Source organism: Eurosta solidaginis, chromosome 4 (genome assembly GCF_040869045.1).
Source record: "Eurosta solidaginis isolate ZX-2024a chromosome 4, ASM4086904v1, whole genome shotgun sequence".
NCBI classification, from domain to species: domain Eukaryota; kingdom Metazoa; phylum Arthropoda; class Insecta; order Diptera; family Tephritidae; genus Eurosta; species Eurosta solidaginis.
The window spans coordinates 55587607-55613226 of record NC_090322.1 but is presented as its reverse complement, the minus strand read 5'-3'; the positions used below and the strand labels follow the sequence as shown (position 1 = coordinate 55613226).

The 25620-nt window shown below is 42.8% G+C and overlaps 1 protein-coding gene across 6 annotated transcripts in view; it reads left to right on the top strand.

Moving 5' to 3' along the window:
• LOC137249799 (zinc finger protein 892-like) overlaps nucleotides 1-25620 on the top strand; it is a 185026-nt gene that overhangs the window by 5958 nt on the left and 153448 nt on the right. For all 6 annotated transcript variants that reach the window (XM_067781728.1, XM_067781727.1, XM_067781726.1 and 3 more), the window contains exons 3-4: nucleotides 24379-24680; nucleotides 24738-24866. In XM_067781728.1, coding sequence (XP_067637829.1) covers nucleotides 24379-24680; nucleotides 24738-24866 — 431 coding nt within the window. The remainder of the gene's footprint in view (nucleotides 1-24378; nucleotides 24681-24737; nucleotides 24867-25620) is intronic.

Genomic DNA, 25620 nt, shown 5'->3' with positions numbered 1-25620 from the left:
TCAGCAAAGCAATTTTCTGGCGGCCAAGTTGAGTTGAATTCGTCCTTCATCATATGCCAAAATCTATTTAAGCCTTATTAAAAAATCCTTGCGCAATTTTTGGATGGCTGCATCAAATTTGTATACCAAGAGCTCTACCGTTGCTTATGATATACTTTTCGACTTAAAATAAAGAATATTGTGGTTGTTGTTGTATTAACAGTGAGAATATTGTGGTAGAATATAAATACATCTTTTAGCACAAATTTGTACAAATAAGTGTTCTTTCTTAAAATAACCAATTTCCTTTAACTATTTTGATGCATTCCCTTTAATTTAACAAGTGAAAAACTCCTATGAAATGGCAGAGAAATCTCCCTCTCCCTCACATTCATAATACCTACTTTTCTCCCATAACCGGTTTCCGCTTTTTCGAACATTGTTCAGAATAGGAGGAAAGGGAGAAGTGAAAAAACTCACAAGGAATTTTTATTTAGAATACGAGGAATGGGAGAAGGGAGAAAACTCGCACGGAATTTTCGTTTAGAATTGGGCTGAAATTGAAATCAACACATTGACAACATTTTCTTACTACACACAAAAGCTGCTAAATTTTATGTGTCCATTCCTTTCCATTCGTCTAACACCAACACGCTGATTTTGACAATCTCAACAAAGATATGTTGTTGCTATAGAGATGAGCCAACTATATAGTTGAGCCATGAGTGCTACCAACTCAAAAGTGGTTAACTGTCAATAAATCTGCTACAGAAACGGAACGAACAGAACTGTATATGGATCAAAAATTGAACCAGATAAATATAAGGATCACAACGCTGTTGTTGCATTTGCTTGTTAAATTTCTATCCGTATTTGGTTCACGCGTCATTGGAACGTAACTAAAAAATCTACTACAGAAAACGAAACGAACAGAACTGCTATACGGATTAGAAATTGAACCAGATAAATATCAGAATCACGTTCTTGCATTTGCATGTTAAATTTCTATCCATATCTGGTTCACGCGTCGTTGAAACGTAACTAAAGAAAGACCGAGTCCTACACTGGACATAGCAATAATTTATAACAAGGGTCGACTGCTAATATACATACAAAAATTTCGGTAGAGGTGTCAATAAGCGCCCCTTTGGCCTCGCTCAAAAACAATTTCCTCGTCAGGTCCAGCATAGAGGTTTGCGTCGATCTCTTTATCAGTGGCGGCGTCGTGGCGGTTCTTATTTTAAAAAACTTGATTTTTCTATTTAAAAAAATTATATTTAGGAATGATTTTTAATAATCGGGGATTGCCCATATTGCTTTTTTTTAAATGTATGAAAACATTTATTTGAAGCAATTTTTTAATTTTATAATTTATTTAATAATTTGGGAAAAATTTTAACAACGTGACATCAGGACGGACAAGGCGACAGCTGTTTCGATTATACCTTGTAAATCTCTTCAAAGCCTTTTCTCCCGGGAGTGGGAGTCGAACTCGCACCCCTACGATAGTTGAAATGGTTGTAAACGCATTCAGCTACGTCATGCCTGTTGTGAAGTCTTTCCCAATTGCCTTCTTTTTGCATATTTTAATCTTTTACACATTGCATACTTCGTATGCAATTATGTGTTAAAGCTATGCTTGGTACGGCGGTTTTCAAAGAAACTTTGGTTTTTGTTGCTGTTTTCGTTCTATTTATAGAACTACAACGAATTAACCAATTTTGTCTGTTTGTATGATTTTTAATAATCGGGGATTGCCCATATTGCTTTTTTTTAAATGTATGAAAACATTTATTTGAAGCAATTTTTTAATTTTATAATTTATTTAATAATTTGGGAAAAATTTTAACAACGTGACATCAGGACGGACAAGGCGACAGCTGTTTCGATTATACCTTGTAAATCTCTTCAAAGCCTTTTCTCCCGGGAGTGGGAGTCGAACTCGCACCCCTACGATAGTTGAAATGGTTGTAAACGCATTCAGCTACGTCATGCCTGTTGTGAAGTCTTTCCCAATTGCCTTCTTTTTGCATATTTTAATCTTTTACACATTGCATACTTCGTATGCAATTATGTGTTAAAGCTATGCTTGGTACGGCGGTTTTCAAAGAAACTTTGGTTTTTGTTGCTGTTTTCGTTCTATTTATAGAACTACAACGAATTAACCAATTTTGTCTGTTTGTATGATTTTTAATAATCGGGGATTGCCCATATTGCTTTTTTTTAAATGTATGAAAACATTTATTTGAAGCAATTTTTTAATTTTATAATTTATTTAATAATTTGGGAAAAATTTTAACAACGTGACATCAGGACGGACAAGGCGACAGCTGTTTCGATTATACCTTGTAAATCTCTTCAAAGCCTTTTCTCCCGGGAGTGGGAGTCGAACTCGCACCCCTACGATAGTTGAAATGGTTGTAAACGCATTCAGCTACGTCATGCCTGTTGTGAAGTCTTTCCCAATTGCCTTCTTTTTGCATATTTTAATCTTTTACACATTGCATACTTCGTATGCAATTATGTGTTAAAGCTATGCTTGGTACGGCGGTTTTCAAAGAAACTTTGGTTTTTGTTGCTGTTTTCGTTCTATTTATAGAACTACAACGAATTAACCAATTAGGAATGTTTTTGTTTATATGTATTTAAGGCAGACCTGTTAAATAATGATTACTAATAGTAATGATTAGCCGTTCCATTGATTATTTTCTCTATACTTTTCAATTGATTAAAAAAGTAATCACAAAAAAATTATGATTTTTTACGCTTATTTAAAAAAAATCAAAGGTAATCAAAAATCAAAAAAAATCAAGGTAATAGTCTAGTTGAGGGGTCGACTGCTAATACGCTACCAAAAATATCGAGAGAGGTGTCAAACGACGCGTCTTGACATCAGTATTAATAAGCCGATGGCGGAAAATAAAAATTTTAACGCGTTCAAAAGATATTAACGAAAACCCGAAAAAAGACCCACAGGTACCTCCGAAACCGGGGGTCGGATCCATAGTATTTTTGCGCAGAACACCTTTCTGCGTTGGCGGCCTTTGGCCGCGCTTATGAAAAATAACCCTGGGCTACGCCATGCCAAGTCCGGGTGTGTGGTATAACCGTGGCTACCGCCACGGTGATGCACAATTTTTTTTGTGGGTATGAACACAACAACAACCACATGGAAATCGCCAACTTCAACTGCAAATATCTCCGGACAGGGATTCGTTTCCGCCTTCGGATTATTGTTCTCGAGATTAATGCGCGTCTTTTGACACCACACTCGACATTTTTGGTAGCGTATTAGCAGTCGACCCCACAACTGGACTATTACCAAAATCAAAAATAATTGATTATTTTTGATTTTTTTTTTTAAATTTTTTTTGATTTTTTTTCCACTTTGTTGAAAGAATTCTCGTTTGTTGCATGCATGGAATAATTTCTACATACAAGTACGTTTTAGGATGCAATAGTAAATCGTAAGCGCTTACCGAGGCGAATATATACATGCAACATATAGGGCGAATAGTATATGAACGTTGATTCAAACATATTGTAACGGTTTTAATGCAACTCCTCTTATTTGCAACCATCTACTAACGTTCGAATCACTAAACTGTTGAATAAATAACTCCAATATTCGATAATGCAAAATGGTCTTTATTAGACTACTTTCAAAATAACACATCTATTGCTCGACAGATAGTGTGCTTAATCAAACTGATTTTCGTGCCTCTACTGTTGCTGCTTTTATACTCTGTGCTGTGTCGCTCGAATACTTCTAGGCGTTTCTATTTCTAGAATCTACTACTTATTTATCAGCTATAAACTTATCAGCTATAACTACAGATGCAGATTATTTTATAGCTTCTCTCATAGCCCATACGCGTGCACAAGTGGGTGATACTTGCACACTTACTGCATACTTTCGGGAGTATCTCAGATATTAGCATGTTGTTGTTGTTGTTGTTGTAGCAATGCTTCGCCCCACCTAACAGCCGCGACCGATCACAAATTGTCCAAATCAATATCCTCTAACGGGAGTCCAAGGAAACTTGCCGTTTCAACAGGGGTGGACCATAAGGAAAGGGGTGTTAGAGGCGTTGGTTCCACATTACAATTAAAGAGGTGGTTGGTGTCATGTGGGGCACATTGCAAGCGGGGCATACATTTTGTATGTCGGGGTTGATTCTGGATAGGTAAGAGTTTAACCTGTTACAGTATCCAGAACGAAGTTCAGCAAGAGTGACACGCGTTTCCCTGAGGAGTATGCGTTCCTCTTCCGCGAGTTTTGGATACTTTTCTTTAAGTACTGGATTCACCGGGCAATTCCCGGCAAAGGTCCGACGCCTGTTTATGGAGTTCACCAAGGGCCTGCTTGTGTTTTTCGCTTCATACGGCTGGGTTCTCAGGTGCCGTATTTCCTCAAAATGCTTACGGAGATGACTCCTTAAGCCCCTAGGCGGTGCTGTTTCATCAATCAGATGTCTGTTGGGATGCTCAGGTTTCTGGGTATTCAACAGGAGATGTTTGGTCAGCATCTCATTTCTCTCCCTGATGGGGAGTATTCTCGCCTCATTATGCAGTTGGTGTTCTGGGGACATAAGAAGACAGCCCGTGGCGATTCTGAGAGCAGTATTTTGGCAGGCCTGTAGTTTCTTCCAGTGGGTAATTTTTAGGCTTGGCGACCATATGGGTGACGCGTAGCACGTAATCGGCTGGCTAATTGCTTTGTATGTAGTCATGAGCGTTTCTTTATCTTTTCCCCAGGTACTGCCACCGAGGGATTTGAGGATTTTGTTACGGCTCTGAATTCTCGGAACAATTGCGGCTGCGTGCTCACCAAAATGTAGATCCTGATCAAACGTCACATCCAAGATTTTGGGGTGTACGACAGTCGGTAGCGTAGTGCCATCGACGTGGATGTTCAAAATGGTCGACATTTGGGACGTCCATGTTGTAAATAAGGTCGCGGAAGATTTAGTCGGTGATAATGCCAGGTTTCGCGAGGCGAAAAAACTGAAGAAATCAGGGAGGTAGCCGTTTATTTTATTGCATAGCGCATCGATCTTTGGGCCTGGGCCTGTGGCCATTATTGTGCAGTCATCGGCGTAGGAAACGATTGTGACTCCTTCCGGTTGTGAAGGTAGCTTAGATATGTAGAAATTAAACAAAAGTAGGGATAGGACACCACCCTGTGGCACCCCTTGTTTAATTCTCCTTGGTTTTGATGTTTCGTTTCTAAATTGCACCGATGCCTGCCGACCACCCAGATAATTTGCGGTCCACCTTTTAAGACAAGGAGGAAGGGTAGACCCTTCCAGGTCTTGCAGTAACGAGCCATGGTTGACCGTATCAAAAGCTTTTGATAGGTCTAGCGCTACGAGTACTGTTCTATGGTGGGGGTATTGATTTAAACCGCAATTTATCTGGGTGGTAATGGCATTTAGCGCGGTGGTAGTGCTATGGAGTTTTCTGAAGCCATGCTGATAAGAGGCTAACTGCAAATTTGCTTGGAAATAAGGGAGCAAAATGGCTTCAAGCGTCTTTTCGTTTTTCTCTTCAATTTTTGTTGTTGATTCTTCCACATCAGGATAAAAGACATACTCGTCAACATTAATTCCTTCCAACTCCAATACCTCTTGTAGCCGTGCTTGAAGTTCGATCTTATTGCCGGTTGTATTCAATACACGGCTCTCCAACTCCTTCTTCAGTTGCTGGATCCTCATTCACTTAACTTTGCCATGTACAAGTTGTATTCGCAATCTTCGAAATTTATTCAAAAATTCCTCTCCTGACACCAATTGTAACGATTTTAGGACGAGGAATTGCACCTCTTATTTGCAACCTTCTACTAACGTTAGAATCACTAAACTGTTGAATAAATAACTCCAATATTCGATAATGCAAAATGGTCTTTATTAGACTACTTTCAAAATAACACTTCTATTGCTCGACAGATAGCGTGCTTAAATCAAACTGATTTTCGTGCCTCTACTGTTTCTGCTTTTATACTCTGTGCTGTGTCGCTCGCATCTTCTAGGCGTTTCTATTTCTAGAGTCTACTACTTATTTATCAGCTATAACTACCGACGCAGATGATTTTATAGCTTCTCTCATAGCCCATACGCGTATATATGTGAGTGATACTTGAACAATTATTGCATACTTTCGGGAGTATTCCAGATATTTGCATGTGGTTGTGCATTGCTTCTCTACTGCGTGTACGTACATATGTGTAGACTCGTTTATGTAGATTCGTTTATGTAGATACAAGTGGCAGTCTGCTTTATTGTTGGTGTGGCTTCATTTACTTAGCATCAGACTAGTGATGTGAGTATCACTTAGTGTCACTAATATTCGTCACAATATTCTCAGGTAAGTGTATGCACAGGTGCATTATTTGCTACAAATTATATAAAATAATAAAGGTTTCATCCTTAAGTCAAGCCAATTTCGTTTTGTATCCAAAATTAATATATCCGCTATTTTGGATTAAGTTATGGCTATGCACTGATTGTTTTGTAATCAAAGTTTATCATATTGTTCGCTTTATTTTAGTAATATTGATTTCATATCATCGCCACTATGGGAGTGTTCTTCGTCCCATTTAGAGAGCTTTATCATAAATAAGCATTTTTTTCGTTAATCTCTTGAACGACTCAAAATTTTTGTTTTACGCCTTCGGATTATTAATACTGAGGTCAAGGCAATTCTTTTAGGACACATATTAGCTGTCGACCGCCGTTATAGACTTTTACAATATATATATATATATTCTTGGAAAATATCCAACCATGTCGAAAAAAAAATTTATGATAGCAAACAAATGTGTTTGGAATTTCCATTGTTAGTAATAAAAATATGACTCACTATGCAAAACTTAAAGTTTTATAGGAAATATCCTAGACGTAATCATAAGGAAATAAAAAGAAGTTTCAATCTAATGTACATGGACATATATTAATAAATTTATCTGGGATATAACAACCTTTGGTTATATCATGCTGATGAATGACAACTTAGAGGAACGCTCCAGTTGGAAGTGAAGCTATCAACCTAAGTAGTATTACTCATACATATTGTTTGAGCATATTGTTTTGTCGTGAAGCAATACGCACTCCCCCGCAAGGTATTCGTCGGATACATCTATAGACATGATAATTTGTAGGTGGGTATCTATGTACCCATATGCCTAGATAAACGCTCACGATATACCGTTTCATCCACCAATGTACTTGTATGTACAAAATAATCAGTGCATAGCCATGACGTACCCCAAAATAGTGGTTGTATTTATTTTGGATATAACAAAATTGGCTAGACTTAAGGATGAAACCATAAAGGAACGTTGCTAAATGAAAGCTTTTGGACGCCAATCTATGAATCCAACATTTTTTTACATATTGTCTGGGCAATTAGAAAAACGGCCGTTTTCGATCCCACATTATTTTATATAATGAGTGTATTAAAATATGCACATGTGTGTATTCTCACCCGAGAATATGTTTAGATCAACGCTCATATACCATTCGCCCTATATGTTGCATGTATATATTCGCCTCGATAAGCGCTTACGATTTACTATTGCATCGTAAAATGTATTTGTATGTAGAAATTATCCCGTGCATGCAACAAACGAGAAATTTTCTTTCAACAAAGCGAAAAAATAATCAAAAAAAAAAAAATTGCAAAAAAATATCACAAAATAATCGAAAAATCAAAAATAATCAAAAGTAATCATCATGATTTTTTTTGATTTTTTCTATCGGAACCCGCCTATGGAAGCAGAGGTAGAGGGCGGCCCCACTCCGTTGGAAGGACCAGGTGGAAAGCGATTTAAACTCCCTTGGCGTGACCAATTGGCGCCGGTTGGCGGACAGAAGGAGCGACTGGCGCGCCTTGTTGGACAGCCATAACCGTTTAGACGGTTAAGCGCCAATTAAGTAAGTAAGTAAGTAATCAATTAGTAATTGCTTTTTTCGGAAAACAATTAATCATTGGCCATTAAAATAGGCATCTAATTAATTGATTAGTAATGCTAATTCAAATTTAACAGGTCTGATTTAAGGAAATCAACATTTCAACAATCAGCCATTTCGGAAAGATCCCGGATTTTCGCCTCAAAATCTAGCGGATCGTTCAAATAATTTCAGGTGCAGCTCCTTACGGACAGACTGTCCTCCGGAGTCTGGTCCATAGTGGATTCGAACCTAACCCCGGCCTAAGGGACTGGTACTGCTGCGTCTACCTAAAAAATAGAAATACTTAAAATGGCCACACTTTTGTCTCTATAGGCCGTTCCATTGGTTTATCGAGCTCTGGCTCTGGCTCAAATCTCATTGGAACGATCTGGATCAACTTTATGAGAGCTGGCAGCACTAATATAAAACATCTGTTTTGTAGAAAATAAGAAGGAACGTACACAAAATTTTAAGATACTGATAGAATTATTAATATTTAAATAGTTTCACACGTAAGCAAACTATTTATTTTCCTTACATCATCTTCAAGTTGTTTACTCTTTCAGTGTTTTTGCTTTTAAATATGGCGAGATCTTTTATGTATACACAAATGTACACGTATTTAGTTCAGTGCTACAATGGCTCAACTATATGGTTGGCTCGTCTCACCAGCTGATTTTAATTTTTTCATTTCACTGGAGTAGGGATTGTCAGAAAGAGATGGCAAACATAAAAAGAAACCAACGAATTTACAACATTTTCTTACTACTTACAAATGCTGCTAAGTTTTATGTTTTCATTCCATTCCATTCGTCCAACACCAACACGCTAATTTTGGCAATGTGAACAAAGGTATGTTATTGCTGTAGAGATGAGCCAACCATATAGTTGAGCCATGAGTGCTACCAACTCAAAAGTGGTTAGCTGTCAAAAAATCGACTACAGAAAACGAAACGAACAGAACTGCTATACGGATCAGAAATTGAACCAGATAAATATCAGGATCACAACGTTGTTGTTGCATTTGCATGTTAAATTTCTATCCGTATCTCGCTCAAGTCTCAATGGAACGTAACTTATGTCTCGTGAAAAGCTTATGGTGATTTCTTTTCTGCACGAAAATGTCGCCTTCACGCCAACTCTTCAAAAAGTTGTGTTCTGTTGTAAAATCAGTGTAGCCTCAATAGAGGGCATCATTATCTTTTCTCAACAACCTACACCTAAAAATCACCAAAAAGGCAACATTACTTGCCCTCGCTGCCATGGACGGTCCAGAGAACAGCCCTGTCAATCAGCTGATGAATCACATTGATAAATAAACACAGTATACTAAAAAGAGTATACTAAAATTAATTTTATTTTAATAAATATAATTTGCGAAAGTTTTTGTTTATTTGGCGCGAAGAAACAGCTGATTACGTGACAGGGTTACAATTTTTGTTCTTTTCAAGTCATGCAGGGTGGCACTGAATATTTTAAGTGGCTACAATTTCACAGGGCGAAGTGAGAATCTTAAAAATGTTTGCCCCTGAAAATGGCGGTCTTTTCGTGTAGAAAAGAAATCCTATTAGTTTCACCGAAGGAGATGTTATGGGCTAACTCCTTATACTCGTCGCCGACACGATTTTTTTAAATCATCTGCAGCGGCGGCGTATATCTCTAGTTCAGCATCGAGTTGTGTGTACAACAAAATTATAGAAATGACAACAACCACATGAAAACTTTCAACTTTGCAAATGTTTTAAGGGAGTTTTTCTTTGCCGCCTTCGGACTATTGTTACGAGGGGCAATGCGTGTATTTTGACACATCTCTCGACATTTTTGACCGTGTATTAGAAGTATAATCCTGTTGTAAATTATTACATATGAATATCCCAATGCAGTAATTGCCACTTTCCCCTGCTCATTACATGGCCTATGCAGAGAAACAAGCTTGTACGCCTCATTAACTTTTATTCTATACCCGCTGCCACTTGTGCCTTCTTATATGCAAGATCTGTCAATGACAATTCGAAAGTTTCCCTGAAAAAACAGAAGAAAAGGATATCCTTAATAATCTTGCTGATTGGTGTCAGCCCAATAACCAATTTTTAAATGTTAAAAATACCCATAGCATCTGTTATGTCCTTCTAAGGGCTTACAGTAATCTTGCTTTCCTTCTTTAGTTCGTTCTAAAGTAGTGAATGTCTATCATGGGATTAGGGGGCTTAGAATATACCCGCGGTAGGTATGCCTGTCGTAAGAGGCGACTAAAATACCAAATTGATTCAAGGAGTTGTGTAGCGCAACCCTCTCAAGGGGTTGCCAGCGCAATATATAGCTTCTCCAACCCAATTGTCAACCTCACCTAACCTTGGCGAATCCTGTTTCATTAACAGCCGAGGTTCTGGCGACCCCGAACTCCTGATGGAACTAGGGGGTGGGAGCGGGATGACCTAGAACGTTTTTTGTGGTCATATAAATCGGTCCCGTGATGGTCGGGCTAGTACCTCAATGGTGCTTTGTTACCGGAACGTACCGGATCTATATCTGGCAAAGGATCACATCATAGCACTCCCCAAAACCTTCGGGCAGTGTTTTTGTCGTTAATACAACAACAACAACATGCAATTTGTATATGTTATTTTCAACAAATGAAGATTTTAGACAATATGTTAGAAACGCGTTAAGCCGAAAACCATTAAAACTGCTATACATAGGTGTAAACTTCCAATTTGAATCTTACTTACTTACTTAATTGGCGCTTAACCGTCTAAACGGTTATGGCCGTCCAACTAGGCGCGCTAGTCGCTCCTTCGCTCCGCCAACCGGCGCCAATTGATCACACCAAGGGAGTTTAAATCGTTTTCCACCTGGTCCTTCCAACGGAGTAGGGGCCGCCCTCTACCTCTGCTTCCATAGGCGGGCTCCGATAGAAGCACTTTCTTGGCCGGAGCATCACCTTTCATTCGCATAACATGGCAGCCGCTGCGTTTTAATTCGCTGGACTATGTTGATGTCCGCGTATAGCTCGCACAGCTCATCACTAAATCTTCTTCGGTACTCGCCATCGCCAACGCGTAGAGGTCCATAAATCTTTCGAAGAACTTTTCTCTCGAACACTCCCAAAGCCGCTTCATCTGCTGTTGTCATGGTCCATGCTTCTGCCCCATATACAAAGACGGGTACGATAAGTGACTTGTAGAGTATGATTTTCGTTCGCCGAGAGAGGACTTTACTTTTCAATTGCCTACCTAATCCAATGTAGCATTTATTGGCAAGATTGATTCTTCGCTGGATTTCAGTGCTGATGTTGTTGCTAGTGTTGATGCTGGTTCCCAAATAAACGAAGTCTTTTACTATTTCGAAATTATGGCTGCCAACAGTAGCGTCGTGGTTGCCAAGGCGCATATGCGCTGACTCTTTCCTCAATGACAGCAGGTACTTTGTTTTGTCCTCATTCACCATCGAACTCATCTTTACCGCTTCTTTTTCCAGTGTGGAGTAAGCAGAGCTGCGGGTGTTTAGGCCGATGATATCAATGTCATCAGCATATGCCAGTAATTGCACGCTTTTATAGTATATTGTTCCAGTGCGGTTAAGTTCTGCAGCTAGTATAATTTTCTCCAGCATCAAATTAAAGCAATCGCACGATAGGGGGTCACCCTGTCTGAAACCTCGTTTAGTTTCGAACGGCTCGGAGAGGTCCTTCCCAATTCTGACTGAGCTGATGGTGTTGCTCAACGTCATTTTGCACAGCCATATAAGTTTTGCGGGGAAACCAAATTCAGACATAGCGGCATATAGGCAGCTCCTTTTCGTGCTGTCGGATGCGGCTTTAAAGTCGACGAAGAAGTGATGTGTGTCGACCCTTTTTTCACGGGTTTTTTCCAAGATTTGGCGCATTGTGAAAATCTGGTCGATGGTAGATTTACCAGGTCTGAAGCCGCACTGATAAGGTCCAATCAGCCGATTCACGGTGGGCTTCAATCTTTCGCACAATACACTTGAAAGGACCTTATATGCGATATTGAGAAGGCTGATTCCACGATAGTTGGTACATTTTGCAGAATCCCCCTTCTTGTGGACTGGGCAAAGAACACTTAGATTCCAACCGTCGGGCATGCACTCTTCCGCCCATATTTTGCTAAGAAGCTACTGCATGCGCCTTACCAACTCCTCGCCGCCGTACTTGAATAGCTCCAGAGGCAATCCATCAGCGCCCACGGCCTTGTTGTTTTTCAATCTGGTTATTGCTATTCTAACTTCGTCATAATCGGGCGTGGGGACATATATTCCATCATCATCGATTGCGGGATCGGGTTCTTCATCTGTGCGCGCTGAATTGCTGCCTCCATTTAAGAGAACAGAGAAGTGTTCCCTCCATAATCTAAGCACTCTCTGGACATCAGTTACAAGGTCGCCGTTTTCGTTCCTACAGGAGTTTGCCCCGGTCTTAAAACCTTCCATTTGTCGCCGTATTTTTTGGTAAAATTTTCGGGCGTTATTCCTGGTGGCTAGCAGCTCAAGCTCCTCGCACTCACGCCTTTCTGCTTCTGCTTTTTTCTTCCTGAAAAGGCGTCTCGCTTCCTTTTTCAACTCACGATAGTGTTCACACACTCGTCTTGTCGCGCTCGCTTTTAACGTAGCCCTGTAGGCAGCGTCTTTTCTTTCAGTTGCAACGCGGCATTCTTCATCGTACCAGTTGTTTTTTCGTGGTCGCCGGTAACCAATTTTTTCCTCGGCGGCAGTACGAAGTGCTTTGGAAATATGCTCCCACTGCTCCTGTATTCCTTCAGGATGAGCTGTGCTCTCAGAGAGCAGGTGTGAGAGTCGAGTTGCGAAATCATTGGCAGTCTGTTGTGATTGAAGCTTTTCGACGTCTAGCTTCCCTTGTGTTTTTTGTTCCTTGGTTTTAGCCGCGTTGAGGCGGGTGCGTATTTTGGCTGCAACGAGATAATGGTCCGAGTCGATGTTAGGTCCTCGGATCGTGCGCACATCTAAAACACTGGAGACATGCCGTCCGTCTATCACAACGTGATCGATCTGATTGCGAGTATTTCTATCAGGAGACAGCCATGTAGCTTGATGTATATTTTTATGTATGAACCTCGTGCTGGATATGACCATGTTTCGAGCACCGGCAAAGTCAAACAGCCTCAGTCCGTTAGGAGAAGTTTCATTGTGTAGGCTGAACTTTCCGACTGTAGGGCCAAAAACACCTTCTTTGCCCACCCTGGCGTTAAAGTCGCCAAGCACGACTTTTATATCATGACGGGGCAGCGCTCGTATGTGCGTTCTAATTGTTCATAAAAAGTGTCTTTCACCTCATCGTCTTTCTCCTCTGTCGGCGCATGGGCGCAGATGAATGATATATTAAAAAATTTTGCTTTTATTCGGATAGCGGCGAGACGTTCGTCCACAGGTGTGAACGCCAGAACTTGGCGACAAAGTCTCTCTCCCACCACGAATCCGACGTCGAACTGTGCTTATTCGTATGGCCACACCAATATATGTCACAATTTTTGATCTTCTTTCTTCCTTGCTTCGTCCAACGCATTTCTTGGATGGCGGTGATGTCAGATTTTGCTTTGACTAGGACATCAACCAGCCGGGCATCTGCACCAATCCCATTCAGTGAGCGGACGTTCCAGGTGCATGCCCTCAATTCATTGTCCTTCAAACGTTTGCCATGGTCGTCATCAATAGAGAGTGTATTTATCCGAGGCTTGTTGTTATATTTCATTGGAGTATGGTTTTACGTGGCGGGTCCCAAGCCCAGCGCACAACCTGCTCCGCGGGGGTGAAAATATTACTTGACACGTTTATATAGCGAGCCGCTTGCTCCAAGACAGACGACCGCTTGCAGCCGCACCTAGAGGTGTCAGAGTGGCCTAGCCAGGTTGTCGCCTTCTCACATTAGCTCACCGCTAAACGGATGTTTAGCGGCTACCCAGAGGATACTTGGCCGCAAGCGACCGGCAGTAGTGAGCTGCTTGAACCGCATGCAAAAGAATCGCTCTGGCCATTCCCAGGTGAATGGCGGTCAGAAGCTTTCCCCACTTTCGTGGACTTCTACACACGGCCCCACCCTCCAATTTGAATCGCGCTTTTTTAAATTGTTCGTAAAAATTGGAAGGACGGAACATACTTCTTTTAAGCCGACACGGAACGACATCTGCAAGGCAGATGAGTTTTAACTGTGAAGCTTTTCATGGCAGAAATACACTCGGAGTGCTTGCCAAACACTGCCGAAGGGCGACCCCGCTTAGAAACATTTTCTTCTAACAATATTTGTTGTTATATCGGCCTACTGATTTGTAAGATCACGGGTTCAAATTGAGCTCAAGGCCTAACAATAATTAAATTATCATTATTATTGTTATGATAAATTTTTTCTTAAATGAAAAAATTCTTAAATTAGAATAAAGGAAAGAAAAAGTTTAGACAACTGGCAAAGCTCGTTGTATGGATCCATTTCGGGAACTGCTAAATTCCTTCATCGGCACCGTTTAGTCGCCGCTGCTATAACCATTCAGCTATCAGAGCGGTTGTTTACTTGTCTTCATTCTTTCTACTTCTATCCTTATTTCTTGCCAATTGATTGAAAAAACTTGTTTCTAAAATTTTGATGCTGCTTTGCCCGGGCGTGAACAGAGGATGGACCATTGAAGAATGTTTTTGTCGTTTCTCAAAGAAGCAGGTTTAACGCAAACGTTTCTATGCTACTTATTCAAACAAACTCAGATATAAGTAAGGGTAAATATCATCTTCGTAGCTGCAAAATATCATCCGTCTTGATGGATTTGAACGTGATAGACTCGCTAATTTTGAAGGCTTCATTGTGTTAAAAATAAGTTTGATGAGAACTGGGCTATTCAAATAATGGATAAAGTTTTATTTCATGTACATTTTCTATTTCCTGCTGGTAGCAGCGCTTCCTCTTCCAAGGCGCTAGTGGACATGTTATTGTTGTAGCGATAAGGTTACTCCCCGAAGGCTTTGGGGAGTGTTATCGATGTGATGGTCCTTTGCCGGATGCATATCTGGTACGCTCCGGTAACACAGCACTGTTAAGGTGCTAGCTAGACCATCTCGGAGACGATTTATATGGCCACATTAAAACTTCAGGCCATCCCTCCCTCCCTACCTCCAAGTTCCATGAGGAGCTTGGGGTCGCCAGACATCCTGGCATTTCATGCAGCATCAGCATTTATCTCAAACAAAATCAAATCAGCAGGCAGCACAAGATCGCCCGACGGTGACGGTGGTTGACTTCGACGCGGCTCGAAATATGGTCATCTGCAGTACCAGGCTCCATCATTAAAAAATACATCAAGCTACTTGGCTATCGACTGATCGAAGAACACGAAACCAAATCAATCACGTCCAGTACTAGTGTAGTTGCGGCTACTTTGCAGCAGCGAGGAGAGTTTGCCGTCGAAAAGCTGCTCACGAAACATACAGGTGATGAATACTCCACTCGGCTATGGCACCTGTTCACTGAGAGCTATATTCGACCTGATGATGTAGTTGTTGTTTTGGCCTTATATTACGTATCGCCGCTCCTGACATGCTTGATTTCCAGCGACCCTGCAATAGTAACTAAAACGATGAAAAATGTTGCTGCCTATTGGGACACATTGCGTAGGGACGAGGCAACGCCTGCTGTATTGGATCGTTACCGAAATGCCAGGAAGGAAGAGAGACGCATTATTGTCGCTTGTGTGCTACGAGTTCCCAATATGGTCGCCGCGCGTAAAAGAAACACACTAGAGGAGACCAGCGATCTTATAGTCTCTTATTCCTTGACCAAGAAAAATCCTTGAATCTCTTCGGGACCCTCACCGGGCTTTTTAATACATCAATGGAGAGTGGCATCTGAGACCACTACTCGAAACCCAATCGCACCTTTAGGTTGGATCTTTAATAACATACTAAGAAAGAAAGGTTCGTTTTCAAAATATTGGTTCATTGCTCCATGCTAGGCAAAATACTTATTTTGGTTGTTGTGCTCACTGGTATCTATTTTACGTTAGTGAGTGTTTTAGAAATAGTTGACCAACCAATCACTATTACATATTTTGCAAACACCATTGCTTTAAATATTCTAGCGTGAAAAATACAGCCCATTATATACTTGCATTTCTTGCTTTTCTTTTGCACAATGCTGTAGATGTTGATAATTTCTAAACTTGCATCGACCGCACAGATATGCCTTCATGTTCCAGTACACTGTCCCTACGGCTGAAGGTCGCCTCCATTTACGCTCTCGAAATCTTTTATGTGGACATTTTACACAGAGCAGATCTGCAACATAGATCTTGCCGTGAGTATAGTCTCTTGGGTAGCAGAAATGCGGATGTTGTGCCGCTTCACGTTGTCACTCTGGGAATAAGTGACTGGTGGATGCGCCTGGGTTGAGAGAGGCTAGGTCGCAGGTGCTGTTGTAGCCCTGGGACTGGGCGTTCTTGGGTAAGCATCGGAAAACCCGGTGTAGTTGGGTTTGCGGCTTGGCAACATGGCGCGATGAAACTCGTCGGGGGGGGGGTTGCCGTTGCTGGGACCACAACATCTAGGAAAGTGGCACCGTCCAAGGCAGGAACTAGCCCGACCATGTAGGGAACGATTTAATATAACCACATTATATTAGCCCCTCTAAACCATCCCCCCTAGTTCCATGAGGAACTTGGGGTCATCAGACACATGTACATGTATGATGCATGCATATTTGTAACTTGATTCGCCGCGCGTAGGTGAGGTTGACAATTGGTTTGCAGAAGCTATGAATTACGCTTATCAACCCATTGAAACGTGAGGCAGCACGGCGTGAGTGCGAGGAGTTTCAGATGCGGGTTGATAGGTTAGGTAGGTGCGTTTCATCGATGTTTGACAACATTCAATGCAATATTTGAAAATTGATTATCCTGTAATTTCATATAATCGCATATTAAAGTTTTGTTATTGTTTCAGTTCAAGTTAATAGCAATGAGCTCAAAATTAATGCGGAGACTGTTGATAAAAGTAAAGTTAGATGTGAAGATTTAAAAAAATGCGGTGAAATAGCAACATTACTTTCCGTCGGCAAATCAGAATTTTTCAATAGAGAGTGTATTTATCCGAGGCTTGTTATATTTCATTGGAGTATGGTTTTACGTGGCGGGTCCCAAGCCCAGCGCACAACCTGCTCAGCGGGGGTGAAAATATTACTTGACACGTTTATATAGCGAGCCGCTTGCTCCAAGACAGACGCCCGCTTGCAGCCGCACCTAGAGGTGTACAGACGCTGCCGATGAGATCTCCCCCGGCTAGCCCTTAAACCGATTATGTCAGAGTGGCCTAGCCAGGTTGTCGCCTTCTCACATTAGCTCACCGCTAAACGGATGTTTAGCGGCTACCCAGAGGATACTTGGCCGCAAGCGACCGGCAGTAGTGAGCTGCTTGAACCGCATGCAAAAGAATCGCTCTGGCCATTCCCAGGTGAATGGCGGTCAGAAGCTTTCCCCACTTTCGTGGACTTCTACACACGGCCCCACCCTCCAATTTGAATCGTGCTTTTTTAAATTTTTCGTAAAAATTGGAAGGAGGGAACATACTTCTTTTAAGCCGACACGGAACGGCATCTGCAAGGCAGATGAGTTTTAACTGTGAAGCTTTTCATGGCAGAAATACACTCGGCGTGCTTGCCAAACACTGCCGAAGGGCGACCCGCTTAGAAACATTTTCTTCTAACACTATTTGTTGTTATATCGGCCTACTGTTGTTGTTGTTGTTGTAGCAATGCTCGCCACACCTAATAGCCGCGACCGATCACAAATTGTCATCAATATCCTCTAACGGGAGTCCAAGGAAACTTGCCGTTTCAACAGGGGTGGACCATAAGGAAAGGGGTGTTAGAGGCGTTGGTTCCACATTACAATTAAAGAGATGGTTGGTGTCATGTGGGGACACATTGCAAGCGGGGCATACATTTTGTATGTCGGGGTTGATTCTGGATAGGTAAGAGTTTAACCTGTTACAGTATCCAGAACGAAGTTGAGCAAGAGTGACACGCGTTTCCCTGGGGAGTATGCGTTCCTCTTCCGCGAGTTCTGGATATTTTTCTTCAAGTACTGGATTCACCGGGCAATTCCCGACATAAAGGTCCGACGCCTGTCTATGGAGTTCACCAAGGACCTGCTTGTGTTTTTCCGCTTCATACGGCTGGGTTCTCAGGTGCCGTATTTCCTCAAAATGCTTACGGAGATGACTCCTTAGGCCCCTAGGCGGTGCTGGTTCGTCAATCAGATGTCTGTTGGGATGCCCAGGTTTCTGGGTATTCAACAGAAACTGTTTGGTCAGCTTCTCATTTCTCTCCCTGATGGGGAGTATTCTCGCCTCATTATGCAGATGGTGTTCTGGGGACATAAGAAGACAGCCCGTGGCGATTCTGAGAGCAGTATTTTGGCAGGCCTGTAGTTTCTTCCAGTGGGTAGTTTTTAGGCTTGGCGACCATATGGGTGACGCGTAGCAGGTAATCGGCTGGCTAATTGCTTTGTATGTGGTCATGAGCGTTTCTTTATCTTTTCCCCAGGTACTGCCAGCAAGGGATTTGAGGATTTTATTACGGCTCTGAATTATCGGAACAATTGCGGTTGCGTGCGCACCGAAATGTAGATCCTGATCAAACGTCACACCCAAGATTTTGGGGTGTAGGACAGTCGGTAGCGTAGTGCCATCGACGTGGATGTTCAATATGGTCGACATTTGGGGCGTCCATGTTGTAAATAAGGTCGCGGAAGATTTAGTCGGTGACAATGCCAGGTTTCGCGAGGCGAAAAAACTGGAGAGATCAAGGAGATAGCCCTTTATTTTATTGCATAGCTCATCGATCTCTGGGCCTGTGCCTGGGCCTGTGGCCATTATTGTGCAGTCATCGGCGTAGGGAACGATTGTGACTCCTTCCGGTGGTGAAGAAAGCTTGGATATGTAGAAATTAAACAAAAGTGGGGATAGGACACCACCCTGTGGCACCCCTTGTTTAATTCTCCTTGGTTTTGATGTTTCGTTTCTGAATTGCACCGATGCCTGCCGACCACCCAGATAATTTGCGGTCCACCTTTTAAGACATGGGGGAAGGGTAGACCCTTCCAGGTCTTGCAGTAACGAGCCATGGTTGACCGTATCAAAGGCTTTTGATAGGTCTAGCGCTACGAGTACTGTTCTATGGTGGGGGTATTGATTCAAACCGCAATTTATCTGGGTGCCAATGACATTTAGCGCGGAGGTAGTGCTATGGAGTTTTCTGAAGCCATGCTGATGAGGGGCTAGCTGCAAATGTGCTTGGAAATAAGGGAGCAAAATGGCTTCAAGCGTCTTTGCCACTGGCGATAGGAGAGATATCGGACGATATGACTCACCTATGTTAGCTGGTTTCCCAGGCTTTAGTAGCGGGACCACCTTGGCCATTTTCCATTTCTCGGGTATGACAAAGGTGGAAAGAGACATGTTGAAGACATGCGCTAAATATTTGAAACCCTCTTTCCCTAGGTTTTTAAGCATCGGCATGGCTATTCCGTCTGGGCCCACTGCTTTAGATGGTTTAGCGCGACCAATGGCGTCCTCAACCTCTCTAGCGGTGATGGTGATTGGTGGCGCGCTGAATTTGTGTTTATGTGCGTGTCTATTGGCTCTCCGTCTATCTTTGTCAACCGTAGGATGCATTATATATTGTCGGCAGAAAGCGCTCGCGCATTTTTTCGCATCCGACAGCACCTTATCGCCAAAGGCGATGGAAACTTTGTCTTTGTGCTTAGTCGGATTCGATAGGGACTTTACGGTGGACCAAAGTTTACCTACACCGGTAGCGAGGTTACAACCTCTTAGGTGCTCTTCCCATTTCGCCCGCTTGTGTTCGTCCACAAGCAATCTGATGCGTTGGTTTATATCCCTTATTTGGGGGTCGCCTGGATCAAGCTGTCTTATAAGGTCGGGTTCCCTCGCTAAGCTCGCGGCCTCCGCCGGGAAGTGGGGCCGGATTTCGGGAATTCTCCCGACGGGAATGAAATGTGCCGAGGCGGATTCAATGACCTTACGGAAGGGACGCTCCCCTTGGCGGGCATCAGTCGGGATAGGGAGGGCAGCAAAGCTGCTGTCTGTTGCAGATTTATATTCTTCCCACTTTCCTTTTTTGAAGTTTATGAAAGTGCGTTTTTCGGTGACGATGAAGTCGGCGGTACGTTCGAACGAAATAAGTATGGGCAGGTGGTCGGATGCCAATGTTACCATTGGCTGCCAGTTGACGCAGTTTACGAGTTCTGCGCTCACGATTGAGATATCTGGCGAGCTATGACAGCTTCCTACCATACGTGTGGGGTCGTCTCCGTTTATTGTGCAGAACGTCGTTTCTTCTATTTGATCCGCCAACATCTCACCCCTACTGTCCGCCCGCAAGTTTGAATGCCATAGGTCGTGATGGGCATTGAATTCGCCTAAGATAATACGATTGTTGCCAGTGAGTAAGGCCTCGATATTAGGGCGGTATCCACTGGGGCAACAGGTGACAGGAGGGATGTAGATGTTGATGATTTCTAGATTTGCATCGCCTGACCGAACAGATAGGCCTTGACGTTCTAAGACATTGTCCTCGCGGTCGATGCCAGGATCAAATATATAATATTGCACAGAGTGGTGTTTAATAAACGCGAGGCCGCCTCCATTTCCGCTCTCGCGGCCTTTCCTGTGGACATTATACCCAGAGCAGGTCTGCAATGCAGATCTTGCTGTGAGTTTAGTCTCTTGAATCGCAGCAATGCGGATGTTGTGCCGCTTCATGAAATCGACTATCTCTGTAATCTTCCCAGTTAGTCCATTACAGTTTAACTGCAGAATTCTGAAGTGCATGAGAGGTGACGCCGCCACTCTAGGGGTAAGTGACAGGTGACTACGCCTAGGTTGTGGAAGGCCAGGACGCAATTGCTGTTGTGGCCTTGGGACTGGGCGCCCTTGGGCAAGCATTGGGGTACCCGGATGATTTGGGTTTGCGACCTGGCAACATGGCGCGATGAAACCCGTCGAGGGGTTGCCGTCGCGGAGACCAGAACATCTAGGAAAGTGGCACCACCCAAGGCAGGAGCTGCATTGAGCGGATGTCGCAAACCTATATATTCTGCGCTGGCAGACGGTGCAAACGGAGGTAGGGCCTAAGAGTCTGTTTCCCTGACCTGCACGATTGCTGCCAGAAAAGAGGGGGGAGAAGAAGACGGGGGCAGGGGCTGATGCTCAGCATTGCTACCAGCTCTACTACGAAGGTAGTAGTTATGAGTGGTATCAGCTGTTTGAGTTGTTGGCGCCGTGGGGCGCGAGCAGCAGCGGGTACTTGTTGTGGCTTGCTGAGCAGCGAAGCTGCTGGAAGGTAGTGGGGGGGGGGGGGGGCGCTTAGGCGTAGACTACGGGACGCCCTTGGGCGTGAGCAGCAAGGAGCCACAAAAGATTTATAAAAGTTACGTGGACGTCGGGTTTTGGGATCAAGCTCAGAACAACCTGTCCGATGCAACCATCCCTTGCACGAGACACACTGAACAGAGTATGACCGTCCTAAAAAGATTCTTTTCTGGCAAATGCAGCAAAACCATTTCCCAGGACCGGAGTCAGGAGACGGACTCGGATTGGGTTCGATACCTTCCCGGAGTAAGAGCATATGTAGCAGTCCTGCTGCAAGGAGCTGCTGGGAGGATGACAATTTGTGTGAGGGACGAAACAAATTAAATGGGGCACACTGAGATGACAGTCCTTGGTCGGGCAAAATCCCGAGTCGCTCCGGTACATAGAACCGACTGCCTTGGGAAGTCGGCCTACTGATTTATAAGATCACGGGTTCAAATTGAGCTCAAGGCCTAACAATAATTAAATTATCATTATTATTGTAATGATACATTTTTTCTTAAATGAAAAAATTCTTAAATTAGAATAGAGGAAAGAAAAAGTTTAGACAACTGGCAAAGCTCGTTGTATGGATCCATTTCGGGAACTGCTAAATTCCTTCATCGGCACCGTTTAGTCGCCGCTGCTATAACCATTCAGCTATCAGAGCGGTTGTTTACTTGTCTTCATTCTTTCTACTTCTATCATTATTTCTTGCCAATTGATTGAAAAAACTTGTTTCTAAAATTTTGTTGCTGCTTTGCCCGGGCGTGAACAGAGGATGGACCATTGAAGAATGTGTTTGTCGTTTCTCAAAGAAGCAGGTTTAACGCAAACGTTTCTATGCTACTTATTCAAACAAACTCAGATATAAGTAAGGGTAAATATCATCTACGTAGCTGCAAAATATCATCCGTCTTGATGGATTTGAACGTGATAGACTCGCTAATTTTGAAGGCTTCATTGTGTTAAAAATAAGTTTGATGAGAACTGGGCTATTCAAATAATGGATACAGTTTTATTTCATGTACATTTTCTATTTCCTGCTGGTAGCAGCGCTTCCTCTTCCAAGGCGCTAGTGGACATGTTGTTGTTGTAGCGATAAGGTTACTCCCCGAAGGCTTTGGGGAGTGTTATCGATGTGATGGTCCTTTGCCGGATGCATATCCGATACGCTCCGGTAACACAGCACTGTTAAGGTGCTAGCTAGACCATCTCGGAGACGATTAAACCTTCAGCCCATCCCTCCCACCCTACCTCCAAGTTCCATGAGGAGCTTGGGGTCGCCAGACATCCTGGCATTTCATGCAGCATCAGCATTTATCTCAAACAAAATCAAATCAGCAGGCAGCACAAGATCGCCCGACGGGTTGACGGTGGTTGACTTCGACGCGGCTCGAAATATGGTCATCTGCAGTACCAGGTTCCTTCATTAAAAAATACATCAAGCTACTTGGCTATCGACTGATCGAAGAACACGAAACCAAATCAATCACGTCCAGTACTAGTGTAGTTGCGCGAAAGTACACGCAGTACCCCATGGACAGTTTGCCGTCGAAAAGCTGCTCACGAAACATACAGGTGTTGAATACTCGACTCGGCTATGACAGTTGTTCGCTGAGAGCTATATTCGACCTGATTATGTAGTTGTTGTTTTGGCCTTATATTACGTATCGCCGCTCCTGACATGCTTGATTTCCAGCGACCCTGCAACAGTAACTAAAACGATGAAAAATGTTGCTGCCTATTGGGGACCAGGCAACGCCTGCTGTATTGGATCGTTACCGAAATGCCAGGAGGGAAGAGAGACGCATTATTGTCGCTTGTGTGCTACGAGTTCCCAATAAGGTCGCCGCGCTTAAAAGAAACACACTAGAGGAGACCAACGATCTTATAGTCTCTTATTCCTTGACCAAGAAAAATCCTTGAATCTCTTCGGGACCCTCACCGGGCTTTTTAATACATCAATGGAGAGTGGCATCTGAGACGACTACTCGAAACCCAATCGCACCTTTAGGTTGGATCTTTAATAACATACTAAGAAAGAAAGGTTCGTTTTCAAAATATTGGTTCCTTGCTCCATGCTAGGCAAAATACTTATTTTGGTTGTTGTGCTCACTGGTATCTATTTTACGTTAGTGAGTGTTTTAGAAATAGTTGACCAACCAATCACTATTACATATTTTGAAAACACCATTGCTTTAAATTTTCTAGCGTGAAAAATACAGCCTATTATATACTTGCATTTCTTGCTTTCCTTTTGCACAATGCTGTAGATGTTGATAATTTCTAAACTTGCATCGACCGCACAGATATGCCTTCATGTTCCAGTACACTGTCCCTACGGCTGGAGGTCGCCTCCATTTACGCTCTCGAAATCTTTTATGTGGACATTTTACTCAGAGCAGATCTGCAACTTAGATCTTGCCGTGAGTATAGTCTCTTGGGTAGCAGAAATGCGGATGTTGTGCCGCTTCATGTTGTCACTCTGGGAATAAGTGACTGGTGGCTGCGCCTGGGTTGAGAGAGGCTAGGTCGCAGGTGCTGTTGTAGCCCTGGGACTGGGCGTTCTTGGGTAAGCATCGGAAAACCCGGTGTAGTTGGGTTTGCGGCTTGGCAACATGGCGCGATGAAACTCGTCGGGGGGGTTGCCGTTGCTGGGACCACAACATCTAGGAAAGTGGCACCGTCCAAGGCAGGAACTAGCCCGACCATGTAGGGAACGATTTAATATAACCACATTATATTAGCCCCTCTAAACCATCCCCCCTAGTTCCATGAGGAACTTGGGGTCACCAGAGCGTACATGTATGATGCATGCATATTTGTAACATGATTCGCCGCGCGTAGGTGAGGTTGACAATTGGTTTGCAGAAGCTATGAATTACGCTTATCAACCCATTGAAACGTGAGGCAGCACGGCGTGAGTGCGAGGAGTTTCAGATGCGGGTTGATAGGTTAGGTAGGTGCGTTTCATCGATGTTTGACAACATTCAATGCAATATTTGAAAATTGATTATCCTGTAATTTCATATAATCGCATATTAAAGTTTTGTTATTGTTTCAGTTCAAGTTAATAGCAATGAGCTCAAAATTAATGCGGAGACTTTTGATAAAAGTAAAGTTAGATGTGAAGATTTAAAAAAGTGCGGTGAAATAGCAACATTACTTTCCGTCGGCAAATCAGAATTTTTCCTAAATTGCGGGTTTTGCGAGTTCACATTTCTGCAATTGGAAAACTTCACACAACATATGTATGACGACCATTTATCCGAATTCCCACGAGTTGAAATAAAGCAAGAGGAATATAATATAGAGAACATCTTGGAAGGTGAATATGATCCTGTGCCATTGGAAGATAATGCGGAGGTATTCTGAATAAATTATTCATGGTAAATAATTTAGATAAATTACTACCGTTGACAGGAAAATGATGATGAGCACGTGGAGCTGAATGCTTTTGAAAGAATTGAAATCGAGTTGGATACGGCGGGTATGGGTTCATTGGTTGTCAAACAAGAAATTGAGCACAGCTTTTCTTTTGAAGAAAGACCAGTAAGTGTTTTTATAAAAAAAAAAAAAACAATATATAAATAAATGTAAGGCGCGATAACCTCCGAAGAGATCTATGGCCGAGCTTCTCTTCCAATTAGCGTCGTGCTCCTCTTGATTTTTCCTACAAATTGGCCGGACGGGACCTACATGTTTTATGCCGACTCCGAACGGCATCTGCAAGGCAGATGAGATTTTCACTGAGAGCTTTTCATGGCAGAAATACACCCGGAGCGCTTGCCAAACACTGCCGAGGGGCGACCCAGCTTAGAAAAATTTTCTTCTAATTGAAAAACCTTATTTCTAAAATTTTGATGTTGCTTTGCCCGGGGCGTGAACCCAGGGCATACGGTGTGGTAGGCGGAGCACGCTACCATCACACCACGGCGACCCTTTTTATAAAATAAGTTGTTATTATCCCTAACTGTTAAGTATGACAAATCTACTCACTTGTTCTTGTGTTCATGTCTCTTTGGTAAAACCAGTTTCCTTGGACTTTGGATAGAGCATATCGATGAAATCTAAAATTCTAGAAAAAGTAGAAGACCGAGATTCTCTATGTCGATACTGTAACAAGCAAACAAAACTGTACTCCTCTGTCATATCCTTTTTAATTGTGATGTTTGTTGTTGTTGTAGCGATAAGGACACTCCCCGAAGGCCTTGGGGAGTGTTATCGATGTTGAGGGTCCTTTTCCGGATGCAGTTCTGATACGTTCCGGTAACAAGCACCATAAAGGTACTAGCCCAACCATCTC